Here is a 19,047-nt window from a genome sequence, read left to right on the forward strand (position 1 = left end):
TTCTTTGCGGGTGCTAAAGCTGCTGCCTGTCCAAGATTTTCGCGATTCCCCCGGCTTTCCTCGGCGGTTCAGTCTATCTTGGAAAATTCTGGCGACTTCTGAAAGAACTAGAACGATCTCTTTCAAGATTCACGCATCTTTGGAAAACGTTATACGATATCTTATGCGGATTAGTAGCGACTTTCTCTCGGGGTGTATACCTCTCTCTCTCTCTCTCTCTCTCACTCTCTTTTTATACGAATTACGAATACTCCTCGCGAAAAGTAGAGCGTCGTCGGTTACGATGGAAAGCGGGATCCTTCGTGATTCGACTGTAGAAACCAGGATCCGTTTTAGCTTCTTTTCTTTTCGATGACGCTAGAGTTCGGGGATCGAGGAACGAAAAATTTGCAACGAGACGGGAATTTTCTTTGCTGTCCTAAAAGATGCTTGCTGACGACGATCCTCGAATATATCGGATGGCACCATAATACGACGACACGGAAGACTACACCAAAACCAGCGGTACTTGAAGTACGATTGCCTGGCAAAGGAGTTTAATTACGCGCGTGGTACGAAACGTAGAATTGTATAACAGGCACCAGTAGAAGAACCAGTCCTTGGAAATAGTTCCGGTCAGACTTTAAATCCGCCTCTCTCTCTCTCTCTCTCTCTCTCTCTCTTTCTCTCTTTTCTCTTGATTTACTGGCCTCTTCGCTGGTCGTTCCAGCGAGATCCGGCTTGGTGTTTCGAAGGTATCGCTTCAACAATTTACTGAACCCAAGACGCAGGCACCCATTGAGGCTCCCTCTCCAGCGAATTGATCTCCGTCAGCAGCTGATTGTACGCTCGATCGGTGTCGGTGTTTATGATGATCATGTCGAACAAATGGCCGTACTTGTCCTCCATTTCACGAGCCTTCTCTATTATGTCTTTCAGCTCTTCCTCCTTGAAGCTCTCGTTATTCTTGATCCTCTTCTGCCGGAGCTTTTCCAAGCTAGGCGGCGCGACGAACACCACGTACGGTTTCAAGTCTGAATTCCGAAGGATCTTCAGGCTCTGCGGATGGAGATTAAGAACACAAATTTTACCGGAATTTACAACGGACCGTATAGCCTCTACAGAGGTACCGTAATAGGCTTTCTCGTATTCGCCGTGTTCGACGAACTTCCGACAGAGGATATCAGACTCGAATTGGGAACGAGAGATGAAGTGGTAGTCTTGACCGTCCACCTCGGAATCTTTTCTGGGACGACTCGTATCTGAAACAGCCAACATTACACGATTAATCGAGGACGATCTAGTATTTTTAAAAGAGTATGAGTAGAATTTTCACAATTTCATTCGATATTTCGTTACATTCTGTATTCCACAATAAAAAGCTTGTACTATTTCTTGATCTCGTCCTAAACAATTCTACACACGTTATCAATTTTATGATTCTAACATCTGAACTATTTTTTCTTCAGAATTTTCGAACAATTTCTGAGCCAGATAAAAGCATATGTGAACGCGCATAGAGTAGAGAATATTTAAAAGTTCATTTTCATATGATAGCGCATAAATATTATGTGCATATTTCAGTAGCATATTTGTATAGCGTAAAAGCTGTAACACAGATGGCTGAAGCTATTTGTACACCACTGTGCGTGAAACCGTGTGAAGAATGCTTACGAGGAATGGCTGCTGCGAAACGCTCGCTGTCTTGCATCAGCCTCTGCCTCAGCTCGTGTCGTCCTATGTTTGGCGGCCCTATCAGAACTATTGGTCTTTTGTGATTCGCTCTCGGATAGTACAACGCGACTTCCTCGTACGTGAGCACCTCCTCGCTGTCGTAATCTAAGAAACGTGAATGTTTGATTAGTAAACGGAAAGGTGAACGTACTCCACCGCACACTTTCTTCCAATCCTCTCGATATTTACCATCGATGGCAGTTGTTGCGTAATGTGGATAACCGTCGTCGTTGTAGTTCGCGCCGAACTTGTTTCGTTTCTTCTTCTTTGGATTCTTTCTAGCGCACAACAACGTACTGGATTTCTTGGAACCGCGCACGGTGGACTTGTCGCCGGCTATAGTCTGCTTCATGGATTCTCGTCTGTTACGAAACCGATTTCATTTTAGAGACGGCGTCCAAAGCGAATGATAAGTCAACTGACGTACAAATTACTGATAGAACATTAACATACTGGTTCTGGAAAGATTTGCTAGGTATCAAACCGGCCAAAGTTTGATCCTCTTCGCCCTCTCGATACGCCTGCCACCAATTAGGATCTTCCTGAGAGATCACGTGCAACACGTCGCCTTTCTGAAAACTAAGGCCCAACTCCCGGCAGGGGATATAAGGATCCTCCTCAGGATCGTAGTCGAAGTGGGCTCGTATATGTTGTATCTAAAGAGAATATATTATGAAATAAATTTACATTATGCTACATTATGCTACATTTTATACCATTTTGCAATAAACAAATTTCAGCACCTGATTAGTGTCTTCCCTTCTATTTGACAAGTTATTCCTATGACTCGTGGGCGCCGGGAGTACGAGGAATGTCAAACTGCCTTGCATACCAGCCAAGATATCGCATACCTCGTTCACGCTCTTGCCACGCATCTCCACGCCGTTCACCTCGAGCACCTCGTCACCCTCGTGCAGGAGCCCGGACTTGTCTGCCGCTCCTCCGCGTACCACACGACCTATGCACGCAATCAATGTTACGTAAACGTTTCACCCTTTAACTGCGGGTGTGGTTTATAAACCACATATTACAACTCCAGCCAGAGGCAAGTCTGGTGTACAAACAACATGTACATTTTTGTTAATATCGAAACAGCAGCTGTGATGTCTATTACCACTAAAATAAGTACAAAATAAATACGATAAAAAGGATCTTTTAAAATAGAATATCGCCTCAGTGATAGAAAATTGGAATGTATATACTTAATTTCATTTTCTTTTTTTTAGCAAGCGAATTTAGAGCGTTTTGCCCTGGGCACCAAGATTTTATTTCAAGTTTATACTAATTCTGTGGCCAATTGCAATAGATCTAAATTCTCTGTTTTGGTACAAACGTTTACAACGAAATACTACTAAAATATCGCTCGAAATTTTCTGTCTTGGTACAAACGCTTATATACACAAAATACTACTAAAATATAGCTCGAAATTCCTACACGATTAGCCCAAAAAGGATCAAACGGGTACCTATAATAACGGCGTCGCCCTCGTTCTTAACAGTAGCACCCAAAGGTTCGTTCGTCTTCTCGATTCTGATGATCTTAATGTTATCCACGACCCGAGAGCCTTTCCAACTGGAGGTGGGGCTCGGCGGACCGCTTGGCGACGAAGACGACGGGCTTTGCTTCCGTTGCAATCCATCGACATACGAAATGATCGAATCGTGGGCGAGCAACAGGGCCTCCATGTCGTAGCTCGTCAGAATTCCGGTCAGCTCCTCCACGGCTGTGATCGTTTCCGCTCCACCGACACCTGTTGCTGTCGACGACGACTGCCATTTCTCGAGGATGTCAACGCACTGAAACACATTCGAGTCAGCTGAAGGATTGCGAAGGAAGGCGTTTCTTTCAGACGTCGTTTGTCGAGGCTTTCAAGGGTAAATCGTTGGTCCACAAGGGTCATAAATGCAACACTATTAATCGTTGGACCTCTGAGGGAGTCACGCTGACGAGAATGTCCAGACTTAACTGTTCGTGGACACGATTTACACTGGCAAGCTTTAAATAACAAGTGCTTAAGTAATAATGAATGTTGTACACTCTAGAAACTCCAATTACGATTTTAATTCTGCTACTGTGCTTTCTTCGCGTTCTCCATTCTTTAAAGAGTTTTCTATATTTAAAGTACTATTGTTATATGTATTATTTATTGTTTAAGGATACTGATCAGTGGCGTGCAGTTCATGGAAGTCGTAGAAGCGTTGCTAGATAAAACTTTTCAATAATTAAAAATATTTATCATTCTTCTTGCAATTACAGATTACTAAAGTTAATATTTCTTTTTTTTGTACGCTACACTTGAAAATACGTGTTGTGGAACAAGTGTGTAGTGGAGCTTCACAGCTTCATATAATGTTTTCAATAATGTGATAAATCGAAAACGACATTTCTAAAAAACAGTCAAGCGATAATTTATACTTGTTTCATCTGCACTCAAGTTAAGAACTTACATGACGCATTTGTACGTCATCCTTTGCCAACCAGTTGATACAGTTTTTTACTAATATTGCAAACATTTTAAATATAACTTCCTCAAGATTGGAGAACACGTATGTATATCGAGAGGACACAAGGTTCCATTAGATTCTTGGTAATTCTTCTGGAACGAGAAACTGTAGGTGTACGTAACGCAAGCAGACTTTATCTCGTTGATAAGCGATTGCCACCTTCCAAAGCCAGTTGGAGAGACTGGCAAAAATTCCAAGCGAAGATACATACGTCTCGCGCCAAACCGGAAGCGTCCTCAGCGTGATATTTCAGAACCTTGCTGGATCTCAAGCGGTTCCTGAGGGTGTGATAGGTGTTAAGAGCGGACGCGAAACGGCTCTGCACAAGAAGCGTCCGCACTGCTTCCAGTTCAGCTTCTACACCCGGGCCAGAGATGCCCAGAGCGCCGGAAACATTGCGCAACTGAAGCTGTAGCCTCTCCAGCGTCGCGACGACCTCTCCGTACGCTGAAATATGCAACGACAATTATTTTCAGGTGGCTCTACGTCTTGAGATGTCTCTGACCCCCAGGCGGAGGGTCACTACCGTGAAACTAGTTTGTCCAAAGAAATAGGAGACGCTGTTCGTTCACTTTACTTTGTTCAGTTACAAATATGAACCTTGTAAATCTGTTACGTCGACGAAATAATTGGTACAGAGCGTGTGCGTGGTCTCGTGACCCCAACAAAGGGGATACTGAAGAGAGATTATTGATAAGTACAGCGGATGATCAAATGATTATGAACAAAGATAAAACTTACACGTTTTATACAGTCAGTGTTGCTATGACCTTAACACCTTGTGGTACTCGCTGATGGTCTGTCAGTATGTCTTTTAAATTCAAAATTTAGTAGCAGTTGTACTAGTATGTTTTGGATATTTTTCTTTTTTCGCAAGTTCGATATCCAATGTTTTAAGAAGTCCATCAAACGTACACTATGAATAGAAACTAATTAAAAACTGTAATTCAAAAAGGAAACAACGGATGGTTGTGAAAATAACACGAACATTGTGATTTTATACCAGCTCTTCGCAAAGAAATTTCTAGACAAAAATTTAAATGCACATTTTGGAATATATGCAAAGAAATGAAGCATTTACAAATTTTCTAGTGTGTAAATTCAATGTTTCCTCGTTTGAAAAACCAATTTCTAGCTACATCGTGAGATTTCCATTTACATATCCTCTATGCGGGACTTTTTTCGTGCAGTCTTTTTTCTTTTTTAAATCTGTTGCAAGAGGTTGGTTTTACAGCCACTTATGAAGTTTCAGGACATTTTTTTCATGCGATTTCTTTTGCGCGGTCCCTGTCCCCCGCACAAAAACAGGTTTCAGCGGGATTATTAACATGACAACGATCAACAAGGTGTTAACATGCGATTATTATACTGTGTTACATTTGTTCTTAATACATGGATACACGATTTGCCATTCTACTTTGTTTAATCAGAGCACAGTGAAGCTGAGTACACACAGGCCAATAGTTCATGAACAATGTGCACAAGCAGCTGGCAAACTCTCTATAATCGCTACTAAATCCCTAACTATATACCACGTGAACAGTTTAAGAACGCTGCGCCAGCGAATCGTCCCTAGGAAATTCAATTTCCATTCTACTTATGCAACTTGTTTCTTCTGTTCCTCTTCGAGCGACCGTGTAAGCCAAGGGTGGCTATACTTAAATACTTAAACACTTAACTTTGCACTCGGACGTTCCCTCTGAGGGGACATCGCAAGTCTACCGTATCACTCGAATGTCCCCTCTGAGAGAAGAACAGAATCGATTACTAATTACAGTAATTAAACTTGTCCCACGCTAACATTTAGAAAGATGCAAGTTTCCTCAAAGTTCCCTCGAAGTTTCCTATTAAAATGGAAATCCTCCACAACTATAATTTTCTAGTTTCTAACAGTAACATCCAGAAAGACGACGAGTACAAAGGATTAAATCATATTTGCTTATAAAACTAAGCACAAATCTAACTATGCTTCCGTCGTTAATAAAACTCCAGTCAATCGTTGACTTCCAAGAATTCTTAACAATCTGATCATCCGCTGTGAACAAGGGTGGCCCAATGGGCCAAGCGAGAAACGTCGTTTTTGAAGATGCTTGAAGATGAAGAGTGTTTTCTCGAGCCACGCACGTCTCGAGGGGTGGAAACCACGACTTACTGAGGGGCCTGGGAGGCTCCTCGACTTCTTGCGCCGTGCTAGCGGTGACATGGCTCAGACGACCAACGGTGGTCACCTCGTCCTGGGCGTACGCAGGGTTCTCCTGGCCAGCGAGGCTGGTCGCGTGGCTCTCCAACGCCTGCAGCTTCCTGGAGCCGCGCAGCGACCGATTGAGTATCTCCTGCCGTTCCTCCTCATCCTTCCGTTTTCGCAGCTGCTCCTGCACAATCGAATTGTCCATTTAAACTCCTTAATCTTGTTCGACGCGATCCAAACGGATCCATTGGAGAACACCAGATCTCGCCAACGACGAGATACGCTCGTCGATGGGCAAAACGACGCTTTGCTTGACCGTCGTTACTGTCGTCGTCGAGCGTCACGTTTCTGGCGCGCCAGGACCTGGTAATTCCGGGATCGTCCTCCGATTTCGATCGACCTCGTGGACCAATCTAAATTGTCTTACCTCGTACTGCACGCTATGTGGGCTCGTTACGATTTAAAGAGGGACTCGCGCGTAATTATGCGCGCCATTCAACATCGACGGGACAAAGGACAGAGAGACATTTAAAACACATGGAAGATCGTGTGCGCTCGGAAGATAATATTGAAATCATGCCTTCTGTGAAACAGAGGTTCTCGTAATTGCTTCACGACCTTATCCTGAACGGCTTCTATTTTGCCGCTCGGTATTTTAATCCTTTTTAGTCAGCATTTTACCGATCAGCATTTTCATCCCCTTTGTACGGTATTTAAAGAATCAGTATTCTTCGAAAAATATATGCAAGGCCTCTTCCACTGGCTGAACAAACACCGATCGGTCGAAAGCGTAATTATTTTTTTACTTCAGAACAGAATGAATTTGATACTTTTTTTTTCTTATCCTATTCGTGTTAAATCTATTTCATTGCAGACTCGTCGCGAGCCACCAGTTGGGAGCTTCACATATTTTCAATGGACACTGACCCCTCGTGTTTAAATACCGACCAAGAGGGATCAAATAACGGATCGGTAAATTACCAACAGAAAGGGATTAAAACACGGGCCGTTTAATCGGTCGCCGTTCCGAATTCGGTCGTGTCGAGGCAGAATTCATGCAGAACCTACCTTTCCGAACGGCGTCACTTTTCTATCGTAACGCACGACACACACACGAGCAACAATTGTATGCGACACACCAGAGACGAGCACGTAACAGCAAGGAATTAACGAGACGCGAAACGCTCGTTACAAAGTTGCGTGTGCACCAGCGAACAGTTTCGTGGATCTTTTTCAGGCGTCGCTTGTTCACGATCTAGGAAAGATTGGAGTTCTCAATTTGTTCGCGGATTTCCACCGTCTGGTGTAGACGCACTTTTAAACGCATCGAAGCAAGCATTTCCACCTGAACGATGCTGTAAAGCCAGCGAGATGCGATACTCTTGGATGCATCAAAGGAAGGACGGTCCTCTTCGGCTAACGAGTAACAATGAAATTGAGCGAAGCGTTCTCTTTTCTCTTCTCGTCATATTCCTGAATTAGCGTGAGTACCCTGCGAGAAGGATAGACGCGTAATATCCCTTCGTAGGTATCATATTACCATATTTAATAAACAAATTCAATTTTCCAGTGATTCTTTTCCAAATTTCCAATGAGTCTTTACGCACGTTTAAGTTATATGTATGGAGAACTCTCTAGTGATTGGACGATACCAAACAATTGCTATAGAAATACAATTAAATGGTCAAATTTTCTTTCCATCTCTTCTGTGACAAATTAATCTGCACGCATCAACTAAAATATCAATATCATCACCATAAACCAGCAACGCAGACCATGGTCCATGTGATCCAACAAATACAGTTAAGTAAACATTAATATAAAATTCAGAATAATATTGCTCATTTTGTTGGTATTATTTGTACAATTATTACTACATCTGCTCATTCAATAACGACAATATTAATTATAAGCAGTTTCTGGCATTCAACCGATGCAGAAAAAAACGAGAGTCCAAAGATCTGTTCCAAATAAAAATACTCCAACAGCAAGAACGAAAAGATGATATCCGAGGTGCACGGCTGTTCGCCATCGCAATTACAACACATTACACGATATCAAAGGACCCTGAGGAGCGTTTGGCGATTCGACGATCAAAAAACGCCCACCAGATAAAGCTCGACGCACGAGTCATTCGCCAAGCGGCTCCACCGATTTACGTAACCGCCCTGATGATCTATACCGTGTCATCGCCAGCGCAGAAATACCTCAACGAAGCCCTGTTCGCCGGTACGGCTTCTTCGAGCATCGGTTCTTACCTGCTCGATGGATTTTCTGCGATTCCGTCGGCGAGCGTTCCCTGGAGAACATCCCCGTCGAACTCTTTTCAGTGTCGTCGACGAGAGGCTCGATTTTCGCGCGCACGTCGAGACGATAGGGTCGCCTCGAGAGGAGACAAGATCTGGGGCCAGTCAACGGGGACGGAAAAAAAGATTGTAAGGTATCGAGGCTGGAATTCCTCGAGCCTGGACGGGTATAATATCGTCGAAATTACCAGAGGATGGCTCGTTACGCCGACGTTCGGCGGTATCTGGTTTTTAACGACGGGCAGAAAAAAATATCCGGCTTCCTCGTAAATGAGAGAGGAGAGGGGAGATTGTTGGGGCAGAGACGCGCCTTGGTATCGGGAAAAAGCGAGAAAGGGGAAAAAGGGACCCGTGGAAAAAGGGTAGGAGAGTCCAGAGAGGCCTTCTGACTCAGCCACCTCGCTCGCACGCCTATCGAAAGTTACGCGTTGTAATCTTACGACTATTGTTACGCGAGGTTCTTCGCATTCCAGACGCCAACACTTGACTTGCGGTCGGGAACTTTATACGGCGGGTCGCGCTGGCGTCGGGACGCGTCGCGTTCTGGCATCGCTCACTCGAACCTGAAACCGTCGAGCCTTGGAAAAGTTTTCCATGGATGTACTTTAATTGCGGTTCTTCTGTTGCTTTGTAAGTTTTTATGAGGCTCCATTTCTGGGAGGAAGCTGACGAATTAGAATCAGATATTTTATTCGCAGATTCAGGAAGATTCGATTCTTCTCGTTTAATATTCTCACCAAGAATCTCTGTTCTTATTAATGAAAGAAGATGAAAATAATTTTTTTCTGTTAACGTGTGCTGATATTTATAGGAGATATTGATTGGCGAGGATGTTGAGCCTTCCTGGTTTTCCACTGAATCAATTTTTAAGCGTAAAGTGTACTTGGTACTCCCTTTCATTGACTTATTTGTGGTTTTACTGTCTGCACTGTAAGTCGAACCGTTTCACATTTTCCAAACGACTGTACAATAACATACCTCAGAGATTTAACTCCAGTAGCAGAAAAATTAACCACCAAATTGCTCCCTATTACGATACATTACGATCTGTTTAACAGGAGTAATCTATAAAATGAGAAATAAATTACAAACTTAACATTTCAACATCCATCACGATTGAATAAGGGGCACGTAATTTGTCGCTAATGAGAATATTCACCATCCTCCGTGATACGACATCGCGGTGACTTTACATAAGGATAATATATCACGTTTATGCATCGTCGGTGAAAAACGATTTACAACAAGAGCCAACATTTTATCTTAATCCGATCCTCGATGCGGCTGATTACAATTTCTGAATACCTCCTCGTGCAGTACATACGAAACTCGCGATTCAATTCTCACGTACGAATGGATCCTAGTAACAATCTAGAGAAGTGACCAATGGTGGTCCTCGAAAATAGAAAAGTGTATACAGAATAAAAAGTAGCCAGAGAAACAATCGAGACGGACGTTCGACGATTATTCCAGACCTCGTAATTTCCTGTTGGAACGTGAACAACCACGTCCCTTCAAAATGGCGTCGCAACTCGCGATTTAATTCTCGTTCTCACGTACGAATGGATCTTAGTAACAATCAAGAGAAGCGACCAATGGTGGTCCTCGAAAATCGAAAAGAAGAAAAATAGAAAAGTGTATAGAGCAAAAAAAGTAGCCAGAGAAAGAATCGAGACGGACGTTCGACGACTATTCCAGACCTCGTAATTTCCTGTTGGAACGTGAACAACCACGTCCCTTTAAAACGATGTCGCGTCCGTGGGCTTAGCATCGTTGCGCAACGTGGAATTATTCACGCGGAATGCCCCGCGTTTCCCGCGTTCGTCGATCTTTTTGCACGCCCACCGAAAATACCTCGACCAACGATAATCCCACCGTTGTGGCAGCTTCGAACGTTCGATCGTAGCGAAGCAACGAAGAAAAACGGTGTTTCGCGATACCGTAGCGGCGGCTGCAACAATTATCCTTGGGCTGGCCCCCGGAAACCAGAACGAGCGTTCCCGCGGCGGAGGATTTCAATTTCAAACGAGTCAGATGCACACGCCGCGTCTATGATTCGCCATTTACAAATAATAAACGCAGCGTTTCGTTGGTACACGCTGATACAAAAGTATCAAAACACTTCGTGTTACGACCGCGTCTATGATTCGCCATTTACAAATAATAAACGCAGCGTTTCGTTGGTACACGCTGATACAGAAGTATTAAAACACTTCGTGTTACGCGTCGATTTTCCAATGATTCATCGACTAGACTCGCTTCAATGCTTCTTAATCTCGATTAAAAATCTCTTCGTTTTAATCGTTGTAACTAGACGCTAAACGCGAACGCAGTTAATCATCCTATAACTCGATTAATCTGCGTCGTAAGAAACTCGGAAGTGAGTAAAATATAAATCAGTTCGATTCGATGAAGATCGCATTCTCCAAGCAGCAAGTTACGAGATATACAGTTACGAAATAGAATTTTCCAAATACCAAAGGCGACATATAGTCTAATAGGTACATAAAATTAAGAAGACTGTGGCAATTTCAGATCTGCGTTACATGGAAACCTTGTTACAAGAGTACCTCGTAAGAGGGTCGTTTGTGACGCAAACATTCTTTCAAACGACGCTGCTAATACAAAACAAAAGAGAACGATCTGAAGATAGACGACATTAGTAACCGCTTAGCTTAATTATATTTTAATGCCAGCGATAAGACGCGCAGCGGTACCATCGACGAGGCCTTCCCCCTTCCGATCTGGTTTCAAAGCGTCTCAGCGACGCTTTTGAACGGGGATGTATAGGAAAGAAAACGAACGCAATTACGGGTGTGCATCGCGAGAGGCTCGCTGTGAGAATGTCGGGAGAGAGAGGCTCTCCAGCGAGGCTCGCGTTCAGAATTGCGCCTATGCCTAACACCCATCGCTAATTCCGCGTTGCATTATTCACGTTGATTTCTAACGCGCGAAATGCTCGAGGTATTCGAAGCAGAAACCGACGAAGATGCAAGCCGGCGATATCCGCTCGAACAGAGCCGTCTGAACGAGACGTACAGCGGAGAGAGAGAGAGAGAGAGCGAGGGACACCTTCCGTGAGCCTAGATAGGAGAGAGAAAAAAAAAAGAAAAAGTGGGAAACGAAAGATCTCGTACCTGGTATTTCCTGATGGAATGCAGTTGCTGCTGCGTAGGCTCGGCGTTCGCGTTGTCGGTGCACTCCACGTTATTGTTCTGCGTGGACAGACGTAGATTATCTTTCGGCGGTCTGGCTGGCGCCCTCTTTTGGTCTCTCGGGGGGATCGCTGGCTTCACCCCGTTCAGACCCGCCTGTAAATCCGTTTCAAAGAAAAACACAGCTCGCATTAAAGGCCCGATGGCGTTCGCCGCCGCGATATCGCGGCCGTCCCTTCCTTTCTTCCCGTGCAGACAGAAGTCTGCCACGTTTCTTTCTACGTTTTCCATCCCGTTGGTTATATACTGTTACGTTCCTCTGCTCCGCGGTTCCAACAGCGTACAACGGCTCGAACAAAGCCCTCCGAACGCACGCGGTTCGATTTGTTTCGCTGTTACGCGGAAGCGAAGTGCAACGATCGGAAAGTAGAAGAGAGAGAGAGAGAGAGAGGGAGAGAGAGAAACAGCGAGAGACGATGAGTCGAGAGGCGCGAGCAAGAAGAACAGGAAGAACAGCCAGAGCACGTGCGCTACGAGGTAATACCTTCTCCTGTGAGACTATCTAAGGTGGTCACAATGGAAGTGTCTAGCTTGGCATGCTTGTCAATCGTTCGCGTCTGTTTCGCATGCGTTGTAAATCGCCCTTTGTCTCCTCGACACGATCGATATGCCTGGGACGACGATATCGAGGGTTTAATCGTTTCTATATTAATTACGCGAATCCATCGAGAGCGAGCAAAGTTTCGAACGACTCTAAAAATCGACGTCCCCGGATGCTCTCGCGACTTTCATTCGACGATCCATCAGCGAGGAGGGATATTCGTACGGTGAACAATAACGTGTGCATGCGAGGGACCAGCGAGAGCATCGATCGAACCGTATCGACGGCAAAGGGCGCAGGAAAGAAAGTTGGTGAAAGCAAAGTTTTACCTGGTGCTCGGCAAGATCGTCGAGGTGCTCGTACGTACGTTCCTTCGTGGCTACCGTGGACGCGTTCTTTGGTTCCGGCGTTGCCCTTGGTTCGTGGAGGTCGCGTTGCGAGCTCGACAGCGAGCGTTGCAAATTCGTGTCGGAACGCCAGCCGTGGTGGCGAACGGGCGAGCAGGCGACATCGTCGCGGACGCTTCTCGACGCGTCCTCGAACGAGCCGCAGCTGGCGTCCGGCACCTTGGACCGTTTGTACTCGAGGGACAACATCGAGTTCGTTTGGTTCTGCGCGTTGGGGGAATCGTCGAGCCCGATGAATCGATCCTCGTCGCTTCGCCAGGTCTCTGAAGCGTCGAGATCGATGGAGCGATCTTTGTCGCGAGATAACTCGCGCAGAGAATTGCGGCAATTCTGATTAGTCTCCTGAACGAACGACAACCGTATAGGAGTGCTGCTTTGCACGCACGGTTTCTCGACGAACGAGTCAACGAAGGAGCCTCCGTCGAGAGAGGGATCATCGTTGGTCTCCTCGAGACGACACGGGGAAACGCGATCGTTAGAATGGTTGCTGGTAGGATCGAACTCGGTGGTGAGATCGCAAGAGAAACGCACCTGTAGTGGCCCTCTGCGGGTGATCAGGTTCTCGACGGAGGCGGAGAACTCGCGTGGATGCGAGCCAGCCTCGCTCGTGGTGTTCGCGAGATTCGAGGATCGCGGTGGTGGGCTCGTGTCTTGAAGCTGATCGTTGTTAGCGGGAGACAGGGATGTGTCTGGGAGATTATTAGGGGAATGGCGGGTGGAAGCGATGCTGGTAGCGGTGCTGGTAGCGGTGCTGGTAGCGGAAGCGTGAAGAAGCGTGCGCGTGCGTTGGCGTGGCTCGTTGTGCACGATAGAGAAGAAGCCGTCGAGCAGCAAACTCTTGACTTTGGACCTTACCTTCTTCGAGGAGTCGTGTTTTCTGTCTAGCGTACGGGGCGACCTAGCGACTACACTGTCCGAGGCGGTCTCGTCGCCGCTCGCTAACGTCGTGAAGTTAGTAAGGTCGGTCGTGTGAACGCGCGGCGTGGCCACGGTAGTGCTCGTGGTGCACACGCTACCGTCGTCCGCGATCGTCCCTGTCACCGCGCTGCTATCCCTGCCGAGGGTCCCGTTACGCTCCCGTTTCGGCTCCAGGGTGTTCTGCTTGCTGGAGCCGGGAGTCTTGTTCGGCGGCGGATAGACGGGGTGGCACTTGGTCACGGGTATGAAATCGGGCGGGCAGTCGACGGCCACCTCGCGGTAGGACTTGCCGCCGACCACCAGAAAGCTACGGTCGACGTGCTCGAGATCGGTCGACGCGTCGCTCCTCAGGGTCGAGTAGCCGCTGGAGATCTGTTGGTGCCTCTTCTTCTTCGGCCGCTGCCTCGAGGACGAGGAGAGGCTGCTGCCTGACTCGATGCCGACGAGATCGTCGCTGGACCCGACTCGTATCAACTCCTCCACGTCCAGGCTTCTCGTCTTCGCCTTGATCTTCGACCGATCCTCCGTCTGTCGACGTGTTTTCGGGAGCTTCACGGATTTGCTAGACGGACTAGTGGTCGTTTCCGTTTGCTGCAACAACTCAGTGACGCGCTGATGTTGGTGTTGGTCCTTCGCGCGTGCTGGCGACGCTCGACCTTGCTCGCGAGGGATCCTGGGTATGGTGCACTGTTCGTCGATCAGCCTGGTTAAATCGGACACCTCGTCCGATCTGATCAGCAGACCCTGCAGATCTTGCAGATCGGCTAGTCCGTACGCGGGATTGTCGAACGACGTGGCGTCCCTGGCTCGACCGAACAAGGGTGCCATCTTTATCTCCGGGACGACTGGTCTGTACGGCGAGCCCAGGTCTATCCTCCTCGCGTCGTACGTGGGCGAGTCCTTTCCACGATTCTTCGTGTGTCTCAATACCAGACTGCTGTCCAACGGCGCGGTGCTGTCCGATCTGCCGGAGGAGCTCCTCGGACTGGCCGAGTCGTCGCTGCAAGTCTTCAGCATCGTCGGGTAGTCCTCCTTCGCGAACGGGTAATCCTCCTCGACGTCCTGGTCGACGCTCGACTCCTTCTGCCCGGCGTTCTCCTCGTTCGCGCGCTCTTCCTCCTCCTCTTCCAGCTCGTCCTCCTCGAAGTCCTTGAACGGATTCTTCAGATCCGGCGATCCGAGCGCGGACGGGCTACGGTTGCGGTGATACTTCTCGCCGTCCGCCTCCTTACCCTCGTCGCGTTTCTCCTTCTCGCACTCGTCCTCGTCCTCGAGGTGGTTCTCCGGCTCGATCTTCAGCTCGATCTTGAGCATCGGCGGCTGACCGTTCCGGATGCACGGCCTAACGGTCGCGTCGGTCACGTCCGTTGATTCGTTCGCGGCGGCAGGCACGATTCTACCGCGGTCGTCGCCGTTGTTGATGCGCAGCGGCGATTTAAGGGTGTCGTTTTTAAGGTTTAAGGAGAGATCGAGGTCGCTAGCGCTACGGGGGCCACGGAGCTCGTTCCGATAATCGGACGAGCAGTTGTTTACCTTGTTGGGGTAGGCCTTCTGTAGGAGGGTGTCGGGCACGTCGACTGGTAGCTCCCGGTGAGGCCCAAGCCCGCCAGGAGCCCACATCTCATCGGGACCCAGCCCCTCCTGCGGCTTCTTCGCGTCCCGCGAGCTGCTGTTGTTGTTCTCCTGCAGCTGCTGCTGCTGCTGCTGCTGCTGTTGCTGCTGCAAGTGTATGTCCGTCACGCCACTGCTGCTACGCCTTCGGGACCTGTCGACACAACAACCGCAGGGAACCGGTCAATCATTTTGCTAACGATTTTCGATATACCGACCCCAACGCGTCCCCCAACGACTTCCAACCCTCTCGTTCCTGCCTACCTCTTTGCTCTCGGTTCTTTCCACTCGCGGTTTCACTACACCACGAGCCACGGGGACGCTGTTGTTCGCTCTATTCACCAGCGTCCCACTCAGGCTACTTACAGGCAACAAAGTGCCGCGCACCACCGCTTGGAACACCTCCCTGAGAATGGTTGACACCAATTTCCAACGGAATCCGATACCAATCTCTTTCCAAGCTCTGCTCGAAATCCAACTAAACGACGAATCTCTTTTTGTTTTTTTTTGGTTCCAAGTTAAACGTCGAGGTGTTCCAATGGCGGGCCTTAGAGGTTGTCACAATGGAAAATACGAGTAAGTAAAAACGTGGTCTTATTTTTAAGGGAGAAAAGGGGTCGAGCAATATGGCGGATATCTGGGTGCAGATTTAACAACGACGGATAATACCAATGGTGTGCTCGAACGTGGTTAGCTACCTGACGATACCAACGGGGATACGCAAGCAAATTACCTACTGGGAAAGCGGTGCCCTCGATGAACTTTTATGCGTGATAAAAGATCTGTACGTACACGCGCGAGGGGTGTGTGCGTGTGCTCGCTGGCCAAGGAAGAAAGGAATTAACCGGGTGAAAATAACGTGTTACCTGGAAGCGTTTCTTAGACGCGATCAGGGCCACCTAAAGTTATCGCCGGTTTACGGACGTGAAATGACCAGGTTCGATCGTTGAATCGACGCGTCTTTGCGCGGTCAAACGTTTGGGACCCCTCGAGTCCAGCCCCCTACACTTGGACGTCGTTCAAACAGCGTAATTCTGTTTGTTAATGGCGCGTAAATAGGATTAACACATTATACGAACCGTAAAGCGTACGCGATGAACGCAAGTGGGTGGAAGAGCTCGTTCTCTCGCGATTCTTACGAATTCCTTTCACGATCGAACGCGGTAGTGGAATAAAAAGAGTTTTTCATCGATGATATTTGTTTGGGTGCCATTGAGGCTTCGCGCACTTTCGAAGGATCCTTCGCATTTACATACTGATTAAACGAGATTAAAATACTGACCATCTGAATCGTTCCTTAAATAGAATTATGAAATAGAACGGAGGAAGGAATTCGATAGCGAGCTTAAAAAATTCGCGCGGATATCCTGAATGGGGGGTCTGGTATTCAGGCCTGAACTTAAATACCAGGCGAATGAGAGAGCAGTGAATAACGCGTTAGAAATTTCAGCCGAATATCGAGCAGCCACGCGGTCGTTCGACCGATCCAGCGTTGCAATTGCGATAACGTGCCCTGGCACGATTCCTTGCCATAGAAATCGTTATCGCTCGATCAACGAAATTCCTACGAAAATTATTTCAACATCCAAAACATCCTCGCGTTCCCAATAAAAACCTTAAGTTTTTATTACCAAAGCAATAACCAAAGAATTTCGCTACTCGAGCAATAAGGGTTCCATTTAACCGCGATCTATGTTTCGTATCGTTTCATTGGCCGTTCGAACAATCAGCGAACACGTACACACCCTACGAAACTAACAACAACGAACCTCTCGTTTATTGGACCAATAATGATTCCACCAGCGACGCAGATGCACAATTTTAAAACCAAGAGTACAATTTTATTGCCTTCCTCCCTCTGGTCGCAGCATCCCCTAAGTTGGAGTTATTACTTTCCTGTTGTCGCGAGCCGTGGGTGGGACCCAAATGGAACGACATCCGTCCACGGAACTTTAATCGTTCGCTCGACGAACCAGGAAGAGACCAAGGAAAAGAAAAACGCTGCTACCCTGGACTCGTCCGTTCTCCAATTTTCCACCCCCTCCCGTTGACATTTCGCGAACGGATGCGCCCTCGCGTTTGTCATTTAAATCCGGCACCGTATCCCAGCGATCCCAGAAGCATCAGGCTTGTTAACCTTTCGCGCAAGCATCGAGGGGGTCTTCGAGAGACGAACCGCGATTATTATGCGAGCTACAAAGGAATAAATATCGTTCGACTATTAAAAACGGGGAGACCAAAGCGGTAACGGGTGGTTCGAATCGCTTAACGAGTGATCTCCGTTTCTGGAGAGCGGTCCCTCTGGGCACGAAAGGGGTTCCAACCGAAGATTCGAGGAACTCGATCGCGGACCCACGGTATGAATACGATTTTTTTGTTTTTTTCTTTTTTTTTTTTTGTTTTCTTTTACTTCGTTTTAACCGCGGATCCAGTTACAAGGGCAACGAGGGAGCGAAGAACAAGAGGCGCGACGGCATTACGCTCGCTCGTAAGTTGGCGGCCACGTGAATCCACGGGCTGCGCCGATGGAGAACCCGAGACAATGCCCGCGGGACAAAAGACGACAGAAAACCGCGCCACGCAATACCGCTCGGGCCATGTGCCACGATCGTAAACGAGTTCACGTGCTTTCTCCGTGCCTCTTTTCAAGGGATCGCCGTCGAGGTGCACGCCCGCGTACGGCGCTCCTGCTCCTTAACTTGTTTCTATATGTCCTAGCGCGTGGATTTTTAAAGAACGAGGAGAATTTGCCAACCAGACGAATTTGCGAGTGCTAGAACTGACCACAACTCCAGTATCTTTAATTTATTCGTACCAACGAAGTCGATTTAGAGGATACTTTAAGGAAGCTCGTAGAAATTATGTTTTGTAGAATTTGTATTGTAGAAGACGGGAGCTTTTGTCATTTCAGTTAGTTCCAGTGTGAGGAAACGTTTAAATGGAATAGAAATTGGATAAATATTGAAATGACAGAGGTAATTATGTTGGTGATTGAAATATTAATCCTTTGATTAGGAGAGAGTTGGAGATGTACTAGTTGTAAAATATGTACTGAAGTGTATTTAAATAATTAAAGCAGTGAGACGATATTATTTGTTTCTTTGTATTCTGTATTGTACTATCGCAATTTTGGGAATTTTGCAGTACGCAAGTGCACGATTTTCAAGTGTTCATGATATCACGAACGAAAGTTTTCCAAGCGCAAATTTTCCAAAGCCTGCGTTATAACAAGTCGAAATTTTCAAGCGTCCACAAGTGTAAGTTTTCCAAGCTTCCAAAGCGCAAGAGTTCAACTCAAGCTGAAATTTCAAGTGCAAGTTAACCAAGTTTTTCAAACACCTAAAGTACCGCAAACCAAAATTTTCAAACACCTACAATATCGCAAGAGTAACTTTCCTAATCTTCCCCAACGCAAGTTCTCCAAACGCCCCCAGTAATCACAAGCAGAAATTTCCAAGCGCCTGCAATATCGCAAGTGTAATCCTTCCAAGTTTTCCAAGCGTCCCACTATCCCAAGCGCAACTTTTCTAAACTCTTCCAGACCCCAACCAGTAGCCAAAGGGTTAATTTCGAGTCGTGTCGCTATCCAATCTGGTAGCAGACTTCGAACGAAACAATGAAACAAGATCAAATCGAACGGTTG

The 19,047-nt window shown here is 46.9% G+C and overlaps 1 protein-coding gene across 6 annotated transcripts in view; it reads right to left on the reverse strand.

The window, feature by feature from the left end:
* Window positions 1–337: 337 nt before the first annotated feature.
* The window catches only part of LOC143427190 (uncharacterized), a 61,028-nt gene continuing 42,318 nt past the window's right edge, over window positions 338–19,047 (reverse strand). For 5 of the 6 annotated variants that reach the window (XM_076901120.1, XM_076901119.1, XM_076901123.1 and 2 more), the window contains 10 exons: window positions 13,731–15,558; window positions 11,850–12,023; window positions 6,371–6,590; window positions 4,430–4,665; window positions 3,180–3,510; window positions 2,457–2,671; window positions 2,167–2,369; window positions 1,903–2,075; window positions 1,654–1,818; window positions 338–1,241 (listed from right to left, as the gene is read on the reverse strand). In XM_076901120.1, the coding sequence (XP_076757235.1) occupies window positions 751–1,241; window positions 1,654–1,818; window positions 1,903–2,075; window positions 2,167–2,369; window positions 2,457–2,671; window positions 3,180–3,510; window positions 4,430–4,665; window positions 6,371–6,590; window positions 11,850–12,023; window positions 13,731–15,558 (4,036 nt within the window). In that variant the 3' untranslated portion in view covers window positions 338–750. The remainder of the gene's footprint in view (window positions 1,242–1,653; window positions 1,819–1,902; window positions 2,076–2,166; window positions 2,370–2,456; window positions 2,672–3,179; window positions 3,511–4,429; window positions 4,666–6,370; window positions 6,591–11,849; window positions 12,024–13,730; window positions 15,559–19,047) is intronic. The other variant, XM_076901121.1, reaches the window with a different exon arrangement.

Source organism: Xylocopa sonorina, chromosome 9 (genome assembly GCF_050948175.1).
Source record: "Xylocopa sonorina isolate GNS202 chromosome 9, iyXylSono1_principal, whole genome shotgun sequence".
In the NCBI taxonomy this organism is placed as follows: domain Eukaryota; kingdom Metazoa; phylum Arthropoda; class Insecta; order Hymenoptera; family Apidae; genus Xylocopa; species Xylocopa sonorina.